Consider the following 16736-nt stretch of genomic DNA (forward strand, 5'->3'; position numbering starts at 1 on the left):
GTGACGGATGTTAGGAAACCTCGATTCAACCTCAAGTCAACTGAATTAGGAGGTAACCCTTGGCACACCAGGTTTCCCTAGGGGAATTGAAAGAGTGAAACTTATAAAGAGTGCGTTTATAGAGAGTTGGAGGAAAACTCAGTCCACTTTTGAATAATGGACTCCAAAAAATGAGGCAACTAAAAAAACGCTCCGGGTTACATGGAAACCATAAACCTAGGAAGAAACTTGGAGTACTAAGCAACATTAGGTGTGTATATCCCACCTGCTTCTTAAACACCAACGGTAGCAGAGAAATATCCCAACGTTGTATGCTCCCCAGCGGAACCCTTAAGGAAACAAAAAGACGGGGAATGACTGGACTGTTCTCTTTCATTGTAAAGGACCAAGCAAAAGGTAATGGGATCTCCCCTTGAACCTCTACAAACTTCCATAGAGCAATCAAATCAAAATCCAACCCCGTATATGTATTAAACCAAAGAGAGCCACACGAGAGTCATACACTAAAAGTTCTCGTCTAAGTCACTTTGGAACCCATAAAAGCACAACACCCCCAGAGCGTCCAGTTAAACTGAGATATACAAAAAGCGACCTATATACCCCCGTTACTTAACAATAAAGAAAAGTACTAAAAAAAAGACCTCTTAATCACTCCGAGTGCCTTCTCCCATCGAGATAGGCACTAGTAGACTAAAATGAACTGTCAGCTCCACCTTACATACTTTCTCATATATCCAGGTTGCAAACTATATATCTTGGAAAAATATTATGGAACCCGGGGAAAATAAGCGGTGAACACCTAAATTTTTTTTGTTGTAAATGCATCATTAGACATCCAATGATTAAGTTTCAAGGTATCAGTCACTATAAGTCTGTCATACTAAACAAAATGCCACATTAAAATATCATTGCCTACTGGAATCTATTAATTTTCTTGTATCTGTTTATGAAATTGACCTGTTGCTAATTGTTAACACCGAATAATAGCTTGTATTCAAGTATTTGTAATACTCATTTTGAGTTCATATACTTAATTAAGATATGAAGGTTTCCAAAGCCATCAACAATAAGTTTAGGGGTTTTAATATCATTGATAAAGAGTTGTAATTATTTCATATTGAAGTGACTAGACTTTAAAAGATTTAAAAGAAGTACTTAATAGAAGATTTATCATAAAGGAGTGAGCACAATATGTCATTGAAAAATCATTAGTATCAACAAATAGGTATCAAATTAAATAGTACTATATAATTTCTACTACAGAAATTTAATCATTTGATACAAATCGTACACCTAGTATCATCTCAACTACCAAAGTAGTTGTATTGTATGGATTACTTCAAAAACCCAAAAATTGCCACTTTACTAGTATTGAGTCTAAATAATGATTTTTCAGATACTAAGTATTGTTTACAAATGGATTTTCAATGTACTCACTCCCATCTAAAGGAGCAATCATTAGGATCTGAAAAAAAGACAATAAAAAAACGTGTAATATTGAATTATACACTTATTTATATTCATATCGCGTTGTTATAAACTGAAAACTTACTGAGGTTCCACGAACTACTAAAAGTCCCAAGTCTCTTTGTTCAGAAGTAGTATTTGTCAAGTCTTCAGGGTCTGGCAAGTTGAAAGTGAAGTTATAAGTTTGTACTCAGTTTAAATAGCTAGAAGTCATTATTCTGAAATGTGTCTAGCTATATCAAAAGATAACTTATATTTACCTAATAGAAATTCTTTTGTATCATCAAGTACAATGTTTGTCACACCATCATAGCCACGCAGAATACCAGTGACATCTCTACCACCACATATCTTTACTCTAATCTCTTTATTAATGAATTTACTTAAATCCAAAATGGATTTGGATGACATTATAGTTTGATACCCCAACAAAATTTGGGAGAAAAGAGAAGAAAAAAAGTAAGAAGAAAAGTTGGAATTAGTTTGAACCAAATATAGAGCGCCTGATAACAATAGTAAACGGCTAAGTTACTTGATTAAGGGTGGCATTGAACTGACGATTATCACATTCTAACGAGCTATAATACAAGAGACTAAAAATATCTGAATTGAAACTGTGTCTAAGACGATATGTACAACTAATCATTTTATTAAACTTAAAAGAGTAAATTTTGAAGAGAAGGAACCTTTAAATGACTCTTTTTTCTTTGCAGGCTTCTTCTACGGAAACCACAACATTTGGTACTTATAATTTCTTTGATTTGAGAAGATGCCATGACTTTGATGAGATTATACTGCTTTATTTAAGAGGTGAAGATATGAAGTTCTATATCAGTTCTCAATTACGCATTAGATTATATTGTAATCCAAAGATGTTTTTAAGTTTTGCCCACAACTATTTTTTAAATAAAAGGAGGATAATCAAAGATGATTGTAAGAACAAATTATTCTCTATACCTTTACTAGTGAGACCAGATGGTAAGATTGCAAGGATTGGATGGGCTGCAGATTGGGATAAAAAAAGCTACAAACATGGTCTATCTGACTCAGTAAATTTATTACGATGTGGCTGTAAGTTCATTGAATTATATGCAATATTAGGTGAATATGGTTCAGAGAGTGAGGTTTCATCTAGAACAACTGCTGGAAGTAAACATCAACGTGAACAAAGAGACCCATTGTCATTGAAACTCCGCTGTGGATCCTATGAAACTGCTGGTACTCGTAGTTATATGGAAGATCGAATATATACTTGTTTAGATTTATTTGGAACTTGCTCAAAAAATCCATCATTTAGTAAGTATAGGATGGCATTTGTTGGCGTATATGATGGGCACAATGGTGAGTACACAGTGGAATTTCTAAAGAACTATTTACATAAGAATTTTGTATCATCATTTGAGAATGATTCAAATTCAGATACTATCCAAAGTACAGTAAAAGCTCTATTTGCAGCATTTAATACTACGGAGAATCAAATTAGGCAGCACTATCTAAGTACTGGAAGCTGTTTCTCTAGTCATGAAAATGAAATTTCTTGTCAACATGATTGTTCTCAACATATATCTTCAAACAGTATTTGTAATTCTTCCTTTTGTAGTTTTGTCAAACACATATCAAGTGGTTCCACAGCCCTTGTTTGTTGTGTAGTATCATCTACATTATGCATTGGTAATTTAGGTGATAGTAGAGCACTTTTATGCAAAGGTGGTAGAGCTTACCCATTAACTAATGATCACAGAATTAAGACAAATCATGAAGAAAGGAGTCGTGTTGAAAAAGAAGGAGGCACATTTGATGATGAAGGTTATTTGGGTGGAAGTCTAGCAGTGTCACGTGCTTTTGGAAATTGGGATAGAAATAGTGGTACTAAACTTTTAGGGGTAAGCTCTATCCCAGAAATCTTTATTCATTATATTACTCGTGAAGATGAATTTTTAGTTATTGCATGTGACGGTATTTTTGAATCAATTACAAATCAGGAGGTAATTAGTATTATACGGAGATCTTTAATTGAGACAAATGATCCAAATATTGCTGCAGAAAAACTTGCGAGAATTGCCTTGCAAAGACAATCTTTAGACAATCTTTCAATTATTATTTTAGTTCTAACCTCACCTGAAATCCCTACAAATAGTGGATTACAACAACCAAGTCAACCCTCAGAAACACTTAAACAAAATAATTCTAATAACTCTATTGGAGATAATTTGTCGAGAAGAAAAATTTATAACTTTTCTCAATTAAAGAGTTTTTTACAGCAATAAAATTCGAGAATTCTAAGTAATTTACTATTATAAAAGTACCTAGATACTATATTTTCAACTTTTTAGAAATAAAATATTGGAAAAAATATAAATCAAAAATATTAGTAAATTATAAATTAGAACAATTTCATCATTATGAACAATGTTTTCGCTTATCCATAATTTGCGAAAGATAAGAAACCTAAAACTTTTTTACTTAATATTATCTAACTTAAACTCTTTTAACCTATAAATAAGCCAATATTCTAAGAAATATAATAAATTTCTTTGCCACCATGTTAGCATTGTAATTGGGTAAACTCCTTTTAAAACCAGTTTATTAGATTTGAATTATATAAGCTTTTTATTTTGTAATAATACCTTATCACTCTCTAAACGAGCTTAATCATTCTTATTATTGGAAATGAACTTATATTTTAGAAGAAGTGAGCAAAATATTACTATATTATAGGTAACTTGAAGTATTCAACATACTTAGTTGATCAAAGTATATACTGATAATTATTGTTATTGTTTCTTGAATATACTAAATTTTTTGCTAATCTATAAATCTACTAAAAATCTTATATATACATCTTTACAGAATATAATTTTAAATATGATATTTTATACTTAATTCTAGAATACTTTATCACTTTCGATATATTTTTTCTAACCTTACTTTATACAAAAATATTCATAATTAATGAATCATAAAATTTACAATTAAATTTAACGTAATAAATGGTATATTACTGAAATAGATTGAAAATACTATAAAATAACTATTCTAACTATTAACCATGTATCTACTTCTATAAATTATATAAAATCTTTTCATTAACAAATATCTAATTAAATATTATCATATTCCAGCTATATCTTATAACTGGTATGCACTTATAAATTACTCTTCATAAATTTTACATAATCTAACAACTAAAGCAAAGGAAACTATTCTTAAATAATTTTCCTATGTTAATTAAATGCTTATTTAAATATATTTAAGATATTAAAGTATTTGAATACTCACAAGCTTAGTAGATGTTCGAAGTTATATGATATCTAATAGAATTTTCTAAAACATCAATCAAAGCAATTGTGCCGTTATATAAGTTTATCAATAAGATGAGAATTGTGTTATTAATTATATTAATATCTACTTTATTAGGTACTTAAATAAATAAAACTAGTAACATTTAAAGTAAGTAGAAAGTTATTTCTATTATTGATAACCAAGACAACTCTGTCATTAAAATACAAGCAGTGATGTACCATTAAATCCTATTACTAATTGAGACAAAAAAGATTTATAGTCATTAAACTTAATTCAACAAAGAAGTTCAAAAAGCTACAAATTAAATAAAATATAATTATTAAATTTTAAATTATAAAGTATACTTTTTTTCAGTGTTGATGAGCCATATCCACTTTGTAAATAATTATTAATTATATGGTCATTAAATATCTCATTGATCCTATTTTACGAATCATCTATAGCTTCTGCTAAGATATCTAGATACTTTAGCTTGGTTGTGACATCATCTAATGGACCTTTTGAGTTAACCTTTTTATAGTTAAGTTCTGAATAGTGCTTTGGTGAGGTTGATGCTTGTCTGGAATTTAATAAATTACTTAATTCAGATTTAACAGTATATATATCGCTTTGTTCTACATCACAATAACTATTTTGTTTTTCATTAGATATTCTATGTGGTGATTGTTTGGAAACTGAAGAAATACCCTCAAAAGGTCTAAAAAAAGGTGGAATACCTTTGCTTTCTTCATAAGAGATAGAAGGCAATATCTTTGATTGACCTCTAGCAGGAGGAAATGGGGGGATATCCCTTGATTGAAAATATACATTCCTGGGAGCATAACTAACTTTAGAAAAACTAGGTAGATTTGCTAAGTAATGAGGCTGAGTTGCAAAGGCTGTTGAAGTGTTCAATGGTGTTCCTCCCTGTACTGTCATATATGCAATATCGTTCCCTCCTCCCATTCCAGCTCCAATAAAAGAATCTCTTACCATTAGTCCAGTGTCATTTATTGCTCTAAAGGCACTAGTTGAAGGACCCCGTACTACACCACAATTTACTTTGCGCCTGAATAAAGGTGAAAAACATGAACACCAAATTCTCCAAAACCCTCTAGCCATTAACACATATCTAAAACGACGTTGTAGTAATTCAAAAAATCGGTTTATATCATAAGAACTAGAGTCTCTGCCAGACCTGTCAGTACCATGAATTATATTTGCAGAGGTTACCCCCCTATCAGTTATTGATGAAGTTACCCTCTGAGTTGCCATTCTCCAAACTATTAAAGCAAACAATTTACGTCTTTGGAAAGCAGATTGAATACAATGAACTAAATTAGATAAATGCCGAGTTACAAGCTCCACATTTAGAGCTATACAACTACTAGCCTCAGAATCAGTATTAGAATCCAATTCAACTTCACTATCAGTAACACTATCAATCCCACTATCTTGTTCAGATAAAGCTGAACTTGCATTTGTCCTAAGTTCTCCCTGAGATTTTCGTCTACTAGATTTTGCACCTCCTACTTTATCCGATCTAATAGTTCTATAATTCTGAGCCAATTCCACTTGGAGATTTTTTACTTGGGCTGACAAGCGTTCATTCTCTGCCAATAATAATAGCTGTTCCTGACGAAAAAGGCGCAACTGAGTTTCATTATAATGGTATTGAGCTGATCTGTCCTCACCTAGACGTTTTGCATAGGCAATTTCACCAAATGTATGTTTGTATAAGTTTCTAAATGCCCAGCGAAGGTTTGAAGTAGATACAGAATTGGAACTCGTCATACTTGACAAAATTTCTAGAGCCCTACCTTTGCAGAGAGCTACATGGGTCAAGGCTCTAGCTGCCGATAATGGGATAGTCTCTTCATGCAGACGTTTTAGCTCATCTTCCATTTCTTGTTCAGCCTTCTTCCGCTTCTGGAGTTCATCTTGAAGTAGCTTTAAATTTTGTCTTAGTTTCCTATACTCATTATAACCATCAGGCTGTTCATCCATTTTATCTAGTAACTAAGCAGATGGGTGTTCATCTGAAATTTTTAGGAATGCCCTTTATTCAAGAGCATGCCTTAGCGTTAATCCACATTACATATAGAGCGCCAAAAATGTATTGGATATTAATATTGAAAGATTAAATTACAGTAAAAAATTATAGATTCTCTTGTGTTTTTTAAGCACTTTTGTCTAAAAAAAACTTGAAATATACACTACTCTAGCTATTTAAAAAATGTCATTTGATTTTCAGTAAGTCCCTATATATTTATTACCACTTTTGAACCTCAAAATATTAATTAGATTTTATAAAAAAAAAATATAAAATATTGGTTAATTATTATATGATATGGACATATTATTGCTATATCCCTATTAAATTACTATTGTTAATGAAAGGATGTGAAATTGTTACAGGGACTTTATAATACCAAATATAGTTTCTGGCGCCTGTTAAGTCAAGTCTGACAAGGATAGGTCCACTATTGAATACCTTTAGGGAATTGTGAAGATGAAAAGAAAATCAGCAAACAAAAAGAATGCGATAAAACTAAGGTTAATGCCTTCTCCTGTATGTGGGGATGGAGAGATGCAGAAATGGGTGTTGCAACCTAAACATAATTTATCTGAAGAGGAACTGACGAAAGTACGCAATCTAATTGGTGATAATATAATCCTGCCCGACAAATCGGGAGAAATAAAAGGATTTCAAACAAGTACAGATGTCTTAGAGAAGTGTAAATTAGAACTAAATTCAGATAAAAGAGAAGATTTGGAAGACTATACATTTAATGATAACTACTTTCCTGATGATGGATACAATTATGAACAACATCTTTGTTTAATAGGTAAGGGTCACTTCATACCATATAATCATGTGAAAGAAGATCTTGATATATCAGGATTCATAGATATTAACACTACTGTAGCTTATAATGAATGCGACAAAATTTCATTAGCAGGTAGTTATAAAAATGAAATACCTGAGCTTCAGAAATGTTTAGAAGAACCGGAAAATTTTGAAGAATTAAATGATGACTTTATTTTAGCTGCTTCTGGTGCACAAAATCTTAAAGATCTGCAAAAATCTATTGATATAAGCCAAGTTTTATGGGGAATTCATGAAGAACCAAATAATCTAAGGAAATTCGGAGATACAATTAATAAGTTAAATTCCAATTTAAATTCTTCAGAAGAAGTATCAGAATTTTTTTTTAAAGATAAAAAATGCGAATTATCTGAGAATAACACATCACAAGATATTTTTGATCAGATTTTAAAGGAGTATGATGATAACTACGAGTTAGAAGACGAACTCCCTAGTGAAAATCCTGATAATAACTTGGAAATATATAACAATAAATTAGAACAGAATATATCTAGAAAAATGACTTTAAAGGAATGTGAAAATCTGTTAGATAAATATATAAGTATGGCTACTTCAGGATTAAAGCAATTAAAAAAGGATAGAAAAGACAAATCTACTAATACCATTCTCTATAAGCCTTTAGAAGGTGAAACTTTAGAAAAAATTTTGTCCATTATTGAAAGAATTAAATTAGATGATGATATAGATACAGAAAGTATTACTAGTTATGAATCAGATGATGACATTAATTGGGACTGTGAATCAGTCCTAACAACTATGAGTAATTTATACAATAGGCCTTGTAAAATCAAATTACCTCAAAAGATATATTCTAATTCACAAAAGACATTTATTAAGCTAGATCCCCAAAAGAATATTCCTACTGAATATTTACCAAAAAAAAGTACTATAACTCGGGGATTGGTATCCGTCACTGAGGACAATATATTAGAAGATAATAAGATACCTAATATTGGTCTAATTTGTATAGAAAGGAGACGGAATGAGACTAAGGAAGAACGTAAACAACGCAAAGAGGCAGTTAAGAATGCTAGGAGAGCAATGAGAGAACTTAGACGTCGCAATAAGCAGCAGGTGAAAGATGTGAAAAGTACAGTGGCTGCCAATTTTGAAAAGTCAAATCATCATGATATAAAACCTGGAATTAGATATTTTAAGTTCTAGCATATACATATATTTAGAATATGAACAGAATTTATACTTGACGGGTGTAAATAGTCAAGTCATTGCCCCCCACACAGAAAGTATATACAATATAAAACAGACATTTAATTTACCGCCTAAAAGTTTCCATATAGGACAATTTTGTTTGGAAGTTAGGATTTGTACAATTTTTTAAAATTATAAGAGATGTTTATTAGTGCCCGTTGGGCAATTATAAGCTTATTAATAGCATTCGATATATATTGTCAGGCAGTCTGGTTGGGTTGTCACGTGGAAAATGGTGTTTCCCTAGATATAAGACAACAAAGACGTCTTTATATGGTAAAAAGTTCAGATTGTCCCCCAAATCACCCTTATATACGTTCAGTATTCCATAGTGACTTATTCCGTAGCATATTTGATTTAGAGGATGTTGGACAGGCACTATATATCTCTTTATCGACAGCTCCAGAGTTAAGAAGTTTTCTTTTGTCATTTGCTAGTATGTTCGCAGTTGCTGAACGTGTGTTTGTATTATTTATTGCATTACATATTATCTTCTATTTCCTTGTTGCTCCAATTTTGAGATTATTTGTTATATTATTAACACTCCTTCTAATTATAAGGACTATATATGCTTTGTATAATTTTTGGGGGAGTTCAGATTTATACTCTTCAGTATACCAAATGTGGATTATGTTCCAGAATTTTATGAATGGTGTTGATTCAAGAATTCTGAATTATATGGAAGATGTTCTACATTATATTGGAATATCCCCAATATATCGTGGTAGTTAATCTATATAACTCATCTTTATATTATGTAATATTCCATACTAATTTAAGGTATACAAGGTACCAGTATTTTTGGTAATACAAGTGAAGAATTGACATCAGTATCAATTTGTGAACCAAGTAATTGCATACATATTTCATGGTACCATCTCCCTCGAATTAGATTAGAACTAGAAGCCTGAAGTTGCACTGAAAGTTCCCGACCTATTGGAGAAGATACAGCTGATTCTGTAGAGACAGGTAGAGCACAAATTCCGCATAAAGGTATTGTCTGAGATTCTAAAGATGTGGGTGGGGCTATATATAATATATTTTGAAAATCAAGATCTTCAATAATATCATTTGAATAAAGGCTTGAGGAAATATTTGTAGGTGCAGCAACATCAATCCCACAGAATTTGGATTGTTGATAATTAATAAAGTCCCAAGTTGGTTTGTTAATTGAACAACAACTTAGAGAACCTTGTATAATTGCTTGAGTTGCAGAATGAAAATCCCCAGAATTTTTCATTAAAGCTTCTGATGAAGATAAGAATCTAGGCCATTCCAAAGAATTTGTACCTGGGAGACCTAAGAGTCTCATTATATCCTGGAGTTCTCTAGAAATAGCGCACATATTATGAAGTTTTGGGTGTAGATAGATGCAGGCATTCCAGTAATCATCTAAAGTATCAAATAGAGAAACCAATAATGTTGGTTTCAAATTTTTTGTCCTAGCTTTATTATTAATTGTAAAGGTCTCATATAGTTGAGTTAACTGCTTATTATTTGTATTGCCTAGTGAATCTTTCCTAAGAGCTTCTATTGTAGTTCCATACTTAATTTGCACAATGTCAATTAATTCTTCTTTTGATGAAGGAACTAATATAGAAGTTACAGTAACAATTCTCCAGGCAGTATTGAGTAGTTTGTATAGATCCCCAAAGATTTTATTAGGTAGGGTTTCGGAATATTTGAATTTATTCTTCATATAAATTCCTAAACTATTTAGCTCAGTAATATGTTTATCTCTAATTACAACTAATTGGCCTAAGTGAAGTAGCCACTTTGATAATGAAACGACGAGATTTTCAATTACAGGAGATATATTATTGAGGAATTTTCTTGTATTCCCTACAGATATGGAATGCATTACATTACACCAAAGAGTTCCTATACGTTGTAAGCGAGTTAGCTTTATTATATAGTCCCCAACTTCAGGTATAACCTTTTTAATTATTCCCAATGAACTCTCATTATTTAATTTAAAGTCTAATTTTAAGTTTATCTCAATACTTTTACTATGCCCCACTGATTGACCAAATTTCATATCGAACTTATCTAAGTTAGCTAGTTTATCTAAACATTTGTGTAACTTTGCTTCATATATCCTAGATGGTTCAACTACAACTTTTTGTATAAATACAAAAGCAAATGCATGCCCAATACATTGGTTTACATCTGGGACCATAGTTACAGATATTTCCATTCTATCCAAAAGTCTCTCAGTCCATGTGAGTCCTTTTAAATTATTATTAGTATTTGTATAGAGTACTGCTAAATTATCATCTGATGTCAACTCTCCTAACCAGTGTAAGTGTTTCGATGAGCTTATTTTATTCCAGTGGCCCCTACGGGCATCTTGTACTCTAACATGTTGAGCCTTTTCAGAAAATAAAAGATATTTATCGTATTCCCTACTTAGGTTATCAATATTTCCTAACTCAACCTTGTGTGACTTAAACTCTGTTGCATTTGCCTCATTTGATAAGTTTATACTACTTTTTCCATCTAGAAAATCATCTTTATGTAATGTTACAATTAGATGATTATACCAATACCACGAATAAGAGTAAAGCTCAGATTTAATCAGTTGTATTATCATACTTAAGGCCAAAGTTACACATTCTATGGAGTCATTAGGTAATCTCCATATAACTGATGTAAATCTAGGTATTGCTGCTTTCTTACACAGCTGTATCTTCTTATCAACAAAGCAAGTTCCATATTCCTCCAAAATATTGTCTGACATAATAATTCAAGTTCAGTTTTTATTTGGGAGTTAAAAAGTCTAAAAACTTGAAATTTACAGTGGTTTATTTCTAAGATCTCTTCAGTAACCCGCTAAAGAAGGTACCTTAGTGTTTACAGCAGCACTACTAAATAACCAACATGTATGCTTTATTATGAAATCTAATCATAGAGCTATCTCAATATCTACATTAGTAATATTGTTACCTATGTTAGTAACATCCGCTAGTTTTATTTGTAGCTCGGTTACACAAAGTTATACTATACTTACATATTGCAAAAATGGTAGTAAATGTTTAATAGAAACAATTGGAGGCAATGGAATAAATACTCAAATCAAATGTATATGCAATTTTGGATATGGTCTACCTGATTGTTCACTAGGTAAGGAATACTAGTTAATCTATCAAGTAATTTCTTATCTAATCTTGCTGTGTTATAGAGATACCTGGAGCTATATCAACTGATATTGAAAATGAAACCAAAAATACCTGCTGGTTAGAGGATCTCCTTCAAGTAAATCAAGAATACAATAATTTTGCTTTATATAAACATATATTTAATGGATAGATTAAAATATACTTTAGTTTATACTTATCTTCTAATGCATCTTACTACGTGTCTCCATATATTCAATATTATTTTGAACTTCTTCTAATTCTCTTGCTTTAGTAAGATATGGTTGTATTTCATTTATTCTATCTAAGGCCATTGAAAATCCATAGCGAATTAATTCTTTTTCATTGGTTATTTGATCAGAAGTAGATTCTCTAGCCAATGTGATCCAATACATTCTAGTCCTGTTAAAGAATTCACGTAAGGTTTCATCCCTTTTAGGTGTTCTTCGTTCATCATCTAAATTATAATTTTTGCGAATTTCTAACCAATACTTTCTTTTCATATTGATTATATCTAAATGTTTCTCTCTTAAATTTGGTTTTAATATACTTGTGCAGTTCTCAGATTCACTAGAGTAGCAAGAACCATCAGATGAACTATATTCACTATCATTGCTTGACTCTTCAGAGCTAACACTTATTCTATCAGAGAAATCCCCATTATCTGATTCATCTTGTTCTCTCCATTCTTGTAATTTTATTCTGGGTTCAAGAATACATTTCCATTTATTTTTCTTAGATAGATTAAAGCACCAGCAATCATCCATTGTTATTTCCCTATTTCCAATTTCTAAAAGACCACCATAAATATACAAATTGCTTCCTTTAACAAATATTCCACTATTTATCCTAGGTAATGGAATTTCTGTGAGTTCAATAACTGATGTTACTAGTTCTGTTCCTCTTTTTAGGAAATTTTCATTAAGCTTAGCATTCTCAACTTGAGTGGTAACCTCACTTTTTTGTATTTGATTCGTATCTATTAGCTCCATACATTCATTGGTACTATTTAATGAATCTTCAGTGTAGTTGGTTTCTGTTTCATTAATATTTTGAGTTTCAAAAACAGATTCCCATTCATTTAGTTTAATTTTTACCGGTTGACCATTTTGATCTATGTAACCAAAGACATTATCATAGTTTATATCATCATCAAAATCAGATTCTATTTGTTCTGACCTTGAGGAATCCTCTGAGTCCAAAGTCTCATTTTGTATCTGATCTTTGCATTTGGACTTTTTTTCTTTCTTCAGTCCACCCTTGCAAATATTTTTATTTTCCTTTTTTCTATCTTTTCTATATACTAAATCAACTTTGTACCACCGTTTTCTTTGCAAATCAAAACCATATAAATCATTAAAAAACATAGATTTTAAAGTGATACCCAAAGAATCGTCTTGATCAAATACCCCACCAAATATTATCGCCATATTCTTGTAGCTTACAATAGATGAACCTGATCTAGGAGAAGGAAATTGGCCTTTGCGGCTTACACGTTCCCAAACTGGAGAACCTTTTTTATTCATAAATGGTTTCATATCTAAAATCCAACAATCTGAATGAATTTTACCTACTGAATTTCTCTTTGTATCTTTAACTTTAGAATATCCACCATAAAAAAAAATATAATCGCCATTTGGGGCCGTTATCATTTGAACACCACTTCTTGGAAGAGGACAATTTGCACTTTTGTCAAATTCTATTCGAGTCCAGTGCCAGTTTTGAGTATTTAAAATATATATATCATTAAAATATCGAGTTTCACGAAATGTATCATGAAATCCTCCAAAGACTACAAAATAGTGACGCCATACAACCATTCTATGGCCACTCCTAGGACTAGGACTTAAACCAATAGTTTTTACTTCATACCAAATATAACTTTTCAAATTTAATTTCCATAAATCACGAAAGTGATAGAATTGATGTTCAGTACTGTACTCACCACCATGTATAAATAAATGGTCATTAAATATTACACTTTGATGTGAGCATCTTGGTTTGGGTCCACCAGAGTAACAATCATTTGATTTTTGAGGATTAGATATTATCACCTTTTTCCATTCATTACGGTCTATATTCCACTTATAAAGGTCATGGTAAACCTTGACATTTTGACCATCATAGTACTCACCTCCAAAAATTAATAATTCACCTGTTATGGGATGTATATTATAAGATGATGCTACCCTTGGACCTGGCCTTTCTGCAGGCAAAATAGTACAAGGATATCCTAAATCCTCATTTGCCATCTTTTTAACCTTCAAATCCATTGATGCAACAATATTTTCAATATCTTCAATTTCTTGACCTTTTATTTCCTTCAACTGTTTCCTCATAGACTTTGCTTGTTGTCTTGCCCTTTTTTCGGCAGCCCTAGCTGCCTTTTTATCTGCATCTTTCTTATTTTTAACCATCCATACTCAATTAGATTAGTTTATAAAACTCAGTAGTAGCTTTAGTTTCACGCGCCAAGTTACCCGTGGTATTCTTGTACTATCCAATACTGTCTCTTGAGATATAAATCTGACCGTCAAAACTGACTTTCCAGGAATTATATGATTAAAACTTCAGCGAAATGGACATAAAGGGAGGCCTAGAAAATAAAGAAATATCAATCACTTCTGTATATCATAGCGAAAATGAGCTTATACCAAAGAACCACATAGAAGAGCTTGAATCTCTAGTAGAACAACTTATAAAGAAACCAGAAGAACTATTTCTAGACTCAGAAACTAATAGAAAGTTGTTTCAAAAATTCACAGGTATTTTTTTATCAACAGCAATGATAGATCCGAGTGGAAAAGCACCTACTTTAAGACTTATGGAGAGGTTAGAAGCAAATCAAAACCAACTTTGGCAGTCTATTGAAATATTGATGAGATCTTCTCTGAAAAACATAAGTAATAGAATCAAACAGTTTGAAAAGCTTAATATTAAATTATCTAATGGAAAGGAAGATAATATAGCAAATGAAGATTTTATGAAGACTTTTCTTAACATAGATAACTTCGACCATTTGGAAGTTATATCTGACTCTTTATTACCATGTGATAGTGAGATTGAAGACAAAAAATATACGGAGAAATACCTTCCTAGTGATTCGGACTCTCTAGGTAATAAGGAAGTCGATTTTTTCAACTATGATGAAATGAAGGCTTTCATTAATGAAGGAATTCATGAATATAGAGACAATACTACTAATAATATAACGGATAATATAGAGAATACTGATGATTCTGACAGTTATGAAGAACATGCAGATTCAGAAGATTATAATCTTTCTGACATGAAGTATGAAGATTTTTTTGGTGGAAAAGAAACTAAATCTAAGAAAGTTACTAAGGATAATTGTATAGTAGATCCTGTAGAACTTAAATTAGAAGAAGCAATAAGGAAATATAAGAAAAGTGTAATGGACGACTTAAGCGAATCTGAAGATCAATCTACTGAAATATCTGATAATGAAAGTGGTCCAGATGAAGAACTTGAGAAAAAGCTCTCCATGACAACTAAACCTAATAAAGAACCCCTTGAGAATAAAGGATTATCTAAGTTGTTTGAACAACAAGATAGAATAAATAAACTTATAGATGAGATGGAAAGTGAATTGATATCTCAGAAACATTGGACTATGATGGGAGAAAGTCTAGGTAATAAACGTCCAAAGAATAGCTTGTTAGAAGTACATCTTGAGATACCTCAATATTCTAATACTAGTAATAATTCAGAGGAAATTTTAGATATGGAACAATCATTAGGAAATGATGAAGGTGAGATTACTGTATTTACAGATGATAAGTTAAATGACTATATAGAAAAGATAGTGAAACAACGAATTTCAGATGGAATATTTGATGATGTAGAATCTTCATCATCACTCTTGGCAGTCCAAGCAATTTCCGAGCTTACTAGGAAGACCCAAGATGAAGTTGACTTATCAGTTGAGAAGTCACGTGTGGGTCTTGGAGATATATATGCACAAAAGTACCAACAAGAGATGGGAATTAATCCTAATGTAGAAGCAGATAAGAATAAACAAGAGCTAGTCGAACTTTTTGCTAAAATTATGCACAAACTAGATAGTCTTTCTAATCAACGTTTTGTTCCAAAACAAATATCAGCTGAAACTAATGCATTAACTACAAATGTCCCAGCATTTAAGATTGAGGATACTGTCCCAGTGATTATATCAGAAGATTCTCGTCTTGCTCCTGCTGAAATAAAATCCATGGGAAATTTAGTACCAGTTGAAGAGATGTCCCGTGAAGAAAGGAGAGCTCATAGAAATGCATCTAAGGAAAAAAGAAGAAAAAAACTGAAAGGACTAGTTAAAAGTGGGAATATGTCTGAGAAGCAATATAATGAACGTAGAGTAAGCCTATCAAATAAGAATAAACAAGCTAAAGCCGACAAGATTTCTATTCATGAAACAGGTTTATCAGTACGAGACGCATCTAAAGCTAATAGAACATCTGGTTCAAAAAGACTAAAGTCCCATCACTTTGCAATTAGTACAGCCACTCGTTAGTTCGATTAGTTAGCATATATATTTAATTAAGATGAAATATAAATACTTTTATATTGTGTAACTTTGCCCAATCTCAGAGCAAGAAACACTTAAAAAAACTTTAAGTAGAAATATTTTAAATTTTAGATTGACTAGATATTTTAGTTTTTTAAAAAGTTATTTTATACAGCTCATATTTTGTGTTTTAATTGATCTATTTTATTGACTTCTTAAGAACATA

General features: G+C 31.3%; 9 protein-coding genes across 9 annotated transcripts, besides 6 other annotated features; 5 read left to right on the forward strand and 4 right to left on the reverse strand.

Moving 5' to 3' along the window:
- Window positions 1–1399: 1399 nt before the first annotated feature.
- CMU_013490 (U6 snRNA-associated Sm-like protein LSm7, putative) lies at window positions 1400–1878 on the reverse strand (the record flags this gene model as incomplete). The annotated part of the gene is made up of 3 exons (XM_002140987.1): window positions 1400–1465; window positions 1553–1623; window positions 1728–1878. The coding sequence occupies 3 exons, from the start codon at window positions 1876–1878 to the stop codon at window positions 1400–1402; spliced, it is 288 nt and encodes a 95-aa protein (XP_002141023.1).
- A 281-nt stretch (window positions 1879–2159) lies between these two features.
- Window positions 2160–3734, forward strand: CMU_013500 (protein phosphatase 2C, putative; the record flags this gene model as incomplete). The annotated part of the gene is made up of 1 exon (XM_002140988.1): window positions 2160–3734. The coding sequence occupies one exon, from the start codon at window positions 2160–2162 to the stop codon at window positions 3732–3734; it is 1575 nt and encodes a 524-aa protein (XP_002141024.1).
- Window positions 3735–3814: 80 nt separating this feature from the next.
- Window positions 3815–3853: a sequence feature (AT_rich).
- A 464-nt stretch (window positions 3854–4317) lies between these two features.
- Window positions 4318–4345: a sequence feature (AT_rich).
- Window positions 4346–4529: 184 nt separating this feature from the next.
- Window positions 4530–4579: a sequence feature (AT_rich).
- A 489-nt stretch (window positions 4580–5068) lies between these two features.
- Window positions 5069–5108: a sequence feature (AT_rich).
- Window positions 5109–5196: 88 nt separating this feature from the next.
- On the reverse strand, window positions 5197–6756 carry CMU_013510 (uncharacterized protein; the record flags this gene model as incomplete). Its single annotated transcript, XM_002140989.1, has 1 exon — window positions 5197–6756. The coding sequence occupies one exon, from the start codon at window positions 6754–6756 to the stop codon at window positions 5197–5199; it is 1560 nt and encodes a 519-aa protein (XP_002141025.1).
- A 283-nt stretch (window positions 6757–7039) lies between these two features.
- Window positions 7040–7096: a sequence feature (AT_rich).
- A 165-nt stretch (window positions 7097–7261) lies between these two features.
- On the forward strand, window positions 7262–8803 carry CMU_013520 (uncharacterized protein; the record flags this gene model as incomplete). The annotated part of the gene is made up of 1 exon (XM_002140990.1): window positions 7262–8803. One exon carries the CDS (start codon window positions 7262–7264, stop codon window positions 8801–8803), a length of 1542 nt encoding a protein of 513 aa, XP_002141026.1.
- Window positions 8804–8989: 186 nt separating this feature from the next.
- On the forward strand, window positions 8990–9580 carry CMU_013530 (uncharacterized protein; the record flags this gene model as incomplete). Its single annotated transcript, XM_002140991.1, has 1 exon — window positions 8990–9580. The coding sequence occupies one exon, from the start codon at window positions 8990–8992 to the stop codon at window positions 9578–9580; it is 591 nt and encodes a 196-aa protein (XP_002141027.1).
- A 43-nt stretch (window positions 9581–9623) lies between these two features.
- On the reverse strand, window positions 9624–11588 carry CMU_013540 (uncharacterized protein; the record flags this gene model as incomplete). Its single annotated transcript, XM_002140992.1, has 1 exon — window positions 9624–11588. One exon carries the CDS (start codon window positions 11586–11588, stop codon window positions 9624–9626), a length of 1965 nt encoding a protein of 654 aa, XP_002141028.1.
- A 154-nt stretch (window positions 11589–11742) lies between these two features.
- CMU_013550 (uncharacterized protein) lies at window positions 11743–12157 on the forward strand (the record flags this gene model as incomplete). The annotated part of the gene is made up of 2 exons (XM_002140993.1): window positions 11743–11971; window positions 12030–12157. The coding sequence occupies 2 exons, from the start codon at window positions 11743–11745 to the stop codon at window positions 12155–12157; spliced, it is 357 nt and encodes a 118-aa protein (XP_002141029.1).
- A 31-nt stretch (window positions 12158–12188) lies between these two features.
- On the reverse strand, window positions 12189–14402 carry CMU_013560 (kelch motif family protein; the record flags this gene model as incomplete). Its single annotated transcript, XM_002140994.1, has 1 exon — window positions 12189–14402. One exon carries the CDS (start codon window positions 14400–14402, stop codon window positions 12189–12191), a length of 2214 nt encoding a protein of 737 aa, XP_002141030.1.
- Window positions 13712–13740: a sequence feature (AT_rich).
- Window positions 14403–14563: 161 nt separating the features above from the next.
- Window positions 14564–16516, forward strand: CMU_013570 (Mpp10 protein, putative; the record flags this gene model as incomplete). The annotated part of the gene is made up of 1 exon (XM_002140995.1): window positions 14564–16516. The coding sequence occupies one exon, from the start codon at window positions 14564–14566 to the stop codon at window positions 16514–16516; it is 1953 nt and encodes a 650-aa protein (XP_002141031.1).
- Window positions 16517–16736: the final 220 nt, after the last annotated feature.

Source organism: Cryptosporidium muris, genomic scaffold (assembly GCF_000006515.1).
Source record: "Cryptosporidium muris RN66 scf_1106632373475 genomic scaffold, whole genome shotgun sequence".
In the NCBI taxonomy this organism is placed as follows: Eukaryota; Apicomplexa; class Conoidasida; order Eucoccidiorida; family Cryptosporidiidae; genus Cryptosporidium; species Cryptosporidium muris.